This window comes from Salpingoeca rosetta (genome assembly GCF_000188695.1).
Source record: "Salpingoeca rosetta unplaced genomic scaffold supercont1.13, whole genome shotgun sequence".
Lineage (NCBI taxonomy): Eukaryota > Choanoflagellata > Craspedida > Salpingoecidae > Salpingoeca > Salpingoeca rosetta.
This window is the reverse complement of record NW_004754921.1, coordinates 1,608,857-1,616,408: the sequence shown is the minus strand read 5'-3', so window position 1 is coordinate 1,616,408 and position 7,552 is coordinate 1,608,857. Positions and strand designations below refer to the sequence as shown.

The 7,552-nt window shown below is 56.7% G+C and overlaps 2 protein-coding genes across 2 annotated transcripts in view; both read left to right on the top strand.

Annotated features, from left to right (window-relative positions):
• Positions 1-45: 45 nt before the first annotated feature.
• PTSG_12359 (uncharacterized protein) lies at positions 46-6,216 on the top strand (the record flags this gene model as incomplete). Its single annotated transcript, XM_004993598.1, has 13 exons — positions 46-80; positions 265-348; positions 533-616; positions 974-1,057; positions 1,271-1,351; positions 1,471-1,624; positions 1,769-1,867; positions 1,999-2,193; positions 2,334-2,582; positions 2,742-3,277; positions 3,418-4,941; positions 5,051-5,723; positions 5,885-6,216. 13 exons carry the CDS (start codon positions 46-48, stop codon positions 6,143-6,145), a joined length of 4,059 nt encoding a protein of 1,352 aa, XP_004993655.1. The 3' UTR covers positions 6,146-6,216.
• Positions 6,217-6,727: 511 nt separating this feature from the next.
• PTSG_05784 (uncharacterized protein) overlaps positions 6,728-7,552 on the top strand; it is a 6,439-nt gene continuing 5,614 nt past the window's right edge. The window contains exons 1-3 of the mRNA XM_004993597.1: positions 6,728-6,867; positions 7,122-7,205; positions 7,401-7,484. Coding sequence (XP_004993654.1) covers positions 6,743-6,867; positions 7,122-7,205; positions 7,401-7,484 — 293 coding nt within the window. The 5' untranslated portion in view covers positions 6,728-6,742. The remainder of the gene's footprint in view (positions 6,868-7,121; positions 7,206-7,400; positions 7,485-7,552) is intronic.

The following is a 7,552-nucleotide window of genomic DNA, read 5'->3' as shown; positions in this document are numbered from 1 at the left end:
TGGGACAATTCCATCGGCGATGAGGGCGCTGTGGCGTTGGCGGAGATGCTGAAGCACAACACGGCCCTCACATGGCTCGAGTGAGTGTGTACACGCACACATGTACATGTATGCTGCGTCACTGCCTGTTGCACCTTATTACGTGCCCATGTGTGGATTGATGACTGTGTTGCCATCCACAGCAATCATCATCACTCACTCACGCACTTCCTCACCCATGTGGCATCATCCCCCTGTGTGGCATCCACCACATCATCTTGACAGCCTGCAATACAACTCCATCGGTCCTGAGGGCGCCGTGGCGTTGGCGGAGATGCTGAAGCACAACACGACCATGACATTGCTCGGGTGAGTGTGTACACGCACACATGCACATGTATGCTGCGTCACTGCCGCTGCACCTTTATCACGTGCCCATGTGTGGATTGATGACTGTGTTGCCATCCACAGCAATCATCATCACTCACTCACGCACTTCCTCACCCATGTGGCATCATCCCCCTGTGTGGCATCCACCACATCATCTTGACAGCCTGTGGGACAATTCCATCGGCGATGAGGGCGCCGTGGCGTTGGCGAAGGTGCTGAAGCACAACACGACCCTCGAAATACTCAAGTGAGTGGAAGCTCCTCTTTGCAATGTGTGTCTTTAGGCGCTTCTTCCGCAGTACCCATGTGCAGATGGAGGCACCGCAAGCCACCCACGATGTCTGTGCGACATGCTTGTTTGTCCAACCAACAAATGATTCCATCCTTCACCTGTGCTGCCACAAGTGCTGCCACATCCTGTGCAATTTGCATTTGCCCCCCTTTGCCTCCGCCATTGTGACTTCAATGTCGTAGGACCTGATGTGCGAGCGAGTACGCGTGCACGTGGTCCATCTGCAACCCACTTTTATCCATGACACTGACACGTGTTGCTTGCCCACCCGTTCCCCCTGCTCTTCCAACATGCATTTCTTGCCACTTGCAGCTTGACCAAGAACTCCATCACCCCGGTTGGCGGTGCGGCGCTGGGTGCCGCACTGGACCAGAACCGCACCATGTCTCGGCTTGAGTACGTCAATTGCGTTGCGCCTGCCTCATGAACGCCTGTGTCCTGTTGTAGATTTGTGTGACCAATCGCCACTCTTTGAGTGCACGCCACACTGTGTGTTCCTCTCTGCTTGCTTGCATTTCTCCACAACCCTAACCACCAACCCTCCTGACGCACCGCACCGCACTTGCTGCTTGTTCCAACCACACGCTACCACCACGTGTCCTCGTTCAGCATCGAGAACAACTCCACCGCCACTGCCCGCGCCTTTGGTGCCGCGCTGCCCGTCGACCGAGAACTCATCACAGGGGATTGGTCAGTCAACGCGTGCTTCCACTCTAGTCGTTTGCTCCCTGCCTTCTCTCTCGACACCTCACACACACACACACACGCTGCGTGGTGCTTGCGTCCAATGTCGCGTGAGATCACAGGAGTGGCGACGATGAGGGCAGGGCCGCCTTCGACGAAGCACGCGCGGAGAAGAAGCGGCAGCATGAGCAACTGTTTTCCGCCTGCAGGGATGGCGACGCTCCCGCTGTCACCTCCCTCATCGAGGACAATGCAGACATCAACCAACATAATGCACAGGTGTGTGCAATATGTGTGTGTGTGTGTTTGTGTTGTGCTCGTATGTGAACGGTGCTCGCTCATGGTTGCACCGGCCGTGTGTTCGTTTTCAATAGATCCTCACCACACGTGCCATGCGCCTTGCTGCCCCCCACCCAATAACAGGGCGACACGCCGCTGCACGTTGCCTGCAGGCACAACCAGCCCGCCGTCGTGGAGCTGCTCCTCGAGAAAGGCGCAGACACTGCCGTCAAAAACAAGAAGGTGTGCTTCGCGTCGTGTGGCTGTTTCTGAAGACGTGACACAACTGCTTCTTTGATTTGCGCTGTGTCCTCCCCCTCTCCCTGCTTCCCTCCTTCCTCAACTCATGCGTTTTACCTTTCCAACACACGCAGGGAGAGACGCCCTATGATGTGGCACAAGCCAGCGGTCATACTGCCATCACCAGCATCCAAGGGCTGAAGCCAGGCGGCAAGCCTTTGGAGCAACCACAACAGCAACAGCAACAACAACAGCAACAACCAAAACAAGAGCCACCTGCGCCCACTCCTGCCGCCGGACCGAAGCAAGAAGAACAAGCAGCGCAAGACGTGAGTGATGAGACAAGTGCTTGCTTGCAACGCACAAGCAAATGCATCACGTCACCCATACCATTCCTTCATCACGCTCTCCGTGGTCTCGTATCAAGCATAATCATGATGTCTCACACAACCGTCACCACCGCCACCAGCAGCAGCAGCCCGAGCAGGCGCGCAGGGAGCGTCTCCAGCAGCGCATGCGGGAGGTCATAGCACGCTTCAACGCGACCATGGCGGGCAGGGCCAAGCTCATCTTCATCGGTCAGGGGCGCGCCGGCAAGACTTCCACGTTCCACTCGCTCATGGGTCACATGTTCAACAAACATGAGCACTCCACGCATGGCGCCGCCTCAACCGACCTCACCGTCATTGTTGAGTCCTTGGACATTCACGACTGGCAGGTGTGTACCCTTGTCTGGTGCGAGCATGTGATGTGTGCGACGATGGGTGTGAAGAGAGGTGGTGGTTGACACGATCATCCCCTCGCACAAGCGTTCACTCACACACACACACACACACACACACACACACACACACACACACACACACAACCTTTGCAGGAGCTGGATGCGGAGATCTCGGAGTTGATGCGCAGCCTCTGCGGCACGGCGCTGGCGCAGGAATCGGGCGTGGACTTGCAGATGAAGCAGGCGATGATGAAGGCAAAGGCGGACCTGAAGAGCCGCATCACCCAACACCAACAGCAACAACGGCAGCAGGAATCTGATAAGACACCGAAAGCAACAGCTGCCAAGCTGAAGCAGAAGCAGTTACAGAATGCAAAGGAGACGCGGCCACGTCCATCCTCACACACGTCGCCATCGACCGTCCCCAAACCCACCAAGGCATCTCATGACTCAGCATCTGCATCCAAGAAGCAGGCCACCCTGGACTCTTCGAGCCAAAGTGATGCTGCTGCCCGCAATCACAACAACACCGCCACAACCGGCATGTCTGCGGAGGAAATGGAGAAAGCGATCAAGGAGTTCAACGTGGACGCCGTCATTGGCGAGGGCAAAGCCAGGGTCACGTTCAAGGTGTTTGACTTGGGCGGCCAGTCCACCTTCTACATCTTCCACCCTTTCTTCCTCACAAAGTGGGTCACTGTGTGTGTGTGTGTGTGTGTGTGTGTGTGTGTGTGTGTGTGTGTGTGTGTGTGTGTGTGTGTGTGTGTTGGCCTCCTCACTCACTCACCCCAATATATTCCACCCTCACCACACATGCAACCCACACCAGGTACGCGGTGTACCTGCTGGTGTTCTCGATGGAGGACTTGCTGCACCAAGATGCCAGCAAGCGAGCTGAGGCGTGGGAGTTTATGGAGCACTGGCTCTCCTCCCTCCACCTCCACGCCAAGGGTGCACCCGTCCTCATCGTCGGCACCTTTGCTGATGTGGTCAGCAAGCGTAAGCAGCACGAGAACATCTCGCGCGACATTTACAGCCGCCTTCGCCACAACCCGGCCTTCCCTGGCGTCGTCCACAACGACAAGCATGGTCTGTGGTTCTGGCCCGTCGACAACACCAAGTCCATCAATGACCCCATGATCCAGGACCTGCGCCAGACCATCTCCTCCACAGCACTGGCGCAGGAGTACGTGAGCCAGGAGGTGGCGGTGCCGTACCTCCACCTCTACGACAAACTCCACGCCATTGCCCGCAACGAGAAGCGCCCGCTGCTCACGTTTGACGAGGTGGTGGAGATTGCACGCACCTGTGGGCTGCGCACACGCCAGGAGACGAGAGCCTGCCTGCAGTTCCTGCACTTGTACTCAATGGTGCTGTTCTACGACAGTGTGCCAGGCATGGAGGACTATGTGATCCTGAGCCCGCAGTGGGCGGTGGACATGATGACGCGCGTCATCCGTAACTTTGACCTGCATCACGACGTGCGGGATAGCGAGGCGAGGGCCGTTGGCGCACAGCTATGGGACGACCTCATTGACCGTGGCATCCTGCATCGCCGTCTACTTGAGGTGTTGTGGAGGGACTTGGAAGGTGGCATGGTTGAGCCCTTTCTCCAACTCATGATGGAGTACGGGCTGTGTATCCAGTACACGGCACCAACGGTGCTGCTGTTCGGCCCTCAACAGCAACAACAGCAACAGCAGCAGCAATACCTCGTCCCAGCCATCCTGCCGATGACGCTGGAGGATGAACAGGCGTCGTCGTCGGTGACGCTGAGCACGGCAGCAGCACAGCAGGCCAATCCGTATGTTGGATCTGAGGAGAAGACAGCCTACGTCGCCTTCAGCCTGAGGGAGTTCAAGAGGGGTGTAAGCGTCAAGATTGCAGACACGCAGCAAGCCTCTTTCCTGCCAGAGGGGCTGTTCACGATGGTTCTGGCACGCGTGATGGCACACATGCAGCATGGTGCAACGGAACCGCCCATGTTGAGCCGCACAGACGCCGTGATCTTCATGGATGCTGCTGAGATCGAGATGCAGCTCGTGCCGGCTGTCGGTGGCATCAAGATTAAGGTCATGACTGCACGTCCTCGCACGCTGGTGCACATGCTGTACGACACCATCACCACAGCTGTCACGCAGCGCTACCCCGAGCTCAAGGCCACGTTGCTGCTGCCATTTAATGACACAAGGCTGCTGTTCTTCGAGGACGTGCACACCCACCACATGAACAAGAAAGCGCTTCGCGTTGGCCGCTCACAGCTGCTGTCACCAGGGGATCTGGTCGCCAAGTATGGGCCACTCTTGCCAGTTATGGGTCAGCAGAGCAAGTACGACGCCTTCATCAGCTACAGGTGGGACATGTGTGTGTGTGTGCGTGTGTGTGTGTGTGCGGTGCGAACTGGGTGTCTTTCCTTGCCTCTCTCTTCCTTTCTCATTTCGATATTCACCACTACGTCACAGGCAACGCGGCAACCGGGGTTTGGTGATGACATTGTACCCAAAGTTGGAGCAACACGGACTGGTGACCTTTGTGGACGCCAACAACTTGGAGACAGGCGTCAACTTCAAGCACGCATGCGTGACAGCCCTGCAAAACAGCACTGTCACCTGCCCCGTCGTCTCCGTGGGTGCCATCCATCAGATGCGCTCGCTCGGCCACACTGACACGTGCGATAACGTCTTGTTGGAGTGGATGGCCATGCTGGAGCTGCAGCAGCTTGCTCGCCAGCACCAGGACCAGATCCACCTCCGCCGCATCGTTCCGCTCTTCCTCGGCAGTGGATGGCACGACAGCAGTCACCATGGTATGAGCACGGCAGAGGTGAGCGAGTACGACTCGTTTGATCGCCTGAAGCGGCTGGCAACGAAGTTGCCGGATGTTGTGAGTGAGAAGACGGCAGCAGCGATGGACCAGTTCTTTTCTCAGGTGCTGCACCTCCCACCACCCCAGCAACACAAGAGCGTGCGTGAAGTGGTGCTGTTTCTGTTTGACATTGATGCGGTGATTGCGGTGGATTCCGGTGTGGACCGTACGTCGCAGCTGCGCGACATTGCAGAGAGGGTGCGCCAGGTCGTCGTCTCCGCGAGAAGCGAGGCAGCGCAGGCACCAACAACTGCACGTCGTTCCACGCAGGTATGGCTTTGTGTGTGTGTGTGCATGTGTGTGTCTGTGTCTGTGTTTGTGTCTGTGTGTGTCTGTTTGCATGTCTGCAGATATGCAAGCGTGCGCTTTCTCTCTTCCGCTTGGCACGCGTGCTGTGTCTCACTCAGCCCTCTAACTTGTCTGCCGTGCAGTCGTCTTCCTCGTCCTCCACCGTCATGACACCTTTCGCACCGCCACCTGCATTTGAGCCCGAGTTAATTGAATGGCTCAACCGCCACTCGCTGCTACCGCACGTCGAAGCCGCGTTGGTGGAGCACGGTATCGATAGCCTGGAGGTTCTTGTTGGGCTCGTGCACGAGGGTGACTTGACAAAGCAGACGCTTCGGGCCTCCGGTGTGGCAATGGGTCCCGCCATGAAGCTTGTGCAGCAGGCGAAGAAGTGCAGTGTGTAGAACAAAAGAGTAGCGTCTTGAGGTCTATTTTGCTCTTCTTGTTGTTTTAACACAATCCGTCACCATTTGCTTCACCCATAGACGCTTCTGTTCTTCCTTCTCCTTGTGCTTGTTCCTGCTATTCTTGCGCCTGAGCCGTACACATGATTGTACCACTTACCTGGCTCTGTTTCTGCTCTTTTCCTCGCTTCGCGCCTCCTGTTTTCTTGTCGTCTTGTAATGCAATGTTGTAACGTGTCACTCAGCTCAACCTGACTCCACTTCACGGCAGCACTGCTCCGTTTCATGGCCTCAAGTTGCGTTGTGCGTTGATTGTGCGTTGTTCTGTTGCTGTACATACTGTATAACTCCCACGACAAGCACCCGTCCAGAAAAGGTGAAGGACAATCAGAGGGGCGTGCAAGGAAGTGGGAGTGCTGTGGGGTGGTAGAAGGAAGAGCTTCAAGGCGCTGCTTCGAAGAACATCAATGAAAATCTTTCGACAATCGCCACTTTGCGTGCAAAGATCGACAAGCAAGAAGCAAGCAAGACAGAGCTAACGCAACCCGCTGAAACGGACAACAACACACCGTCCCTGCCTCACGCCCCCTCCCCTCCATGATGGAAGAAGACGAGGGATGGCAAGCAAGGCTTGAGGCGTTGATGGAGGAGGGCGAGTTGGAAGAAGAGGTGAAGACCATCATTCGCACAGTCGCAGACAAGCAGAGCGACGCAACCGCCATGTGAGCTCCCTCTACTCCCATCTCCTGTTCCTGTGTGCAGCGACTGCAGACAGTCATTCAGTCACTTCTCACAGTCATGAGCCATGCTGCACAGCTGCACTGCAATGCTTGCTTGGCGTGATTCACAGGGTGCGCTGCCTTCTCCACGTGCCATTTACTGGCCCCTCTCCTCACGTCCTTCCCCCGACCCAACACACACACACGCGCGCGAACACACCCACCCACACCCGCACGCACACGCACACACGATGTAGGTTGGATCTGTGTGGTCTTCAGGAAGTTGGAGCACGTGCGCTCGCGATTGCGCTCCACCGAAACGCCACCATCGAGGAACTCAAGTGAGCCCCCGTACCTGCCTGCGTGTCTGGCCCATGGAGCGACGCGTCCCATCTTCACTTCACAATGCTGCCACACAAAACGGCAGAACATGCATCAATCACATCTTCCCTCTCGCCCATTGTCTTTGGCACATCAGTACTCATCTCATCCATGTTGCCCGCCACTTTGTGTCTTCATTGTATCTTCTGCTGCAGGCTGGAGAACAATCAGCTTGGAGACACGGGCATGGCGGCGCTCGCCCCAGCATTGACACACCTTTCATCGCTCACACGACTCGAGTAAGTGGAATTGCCCCCCCCCCCTTGCAGTCCGCCTTCGTTTGTGTGCGAAGGAAGGGGTGACAAGT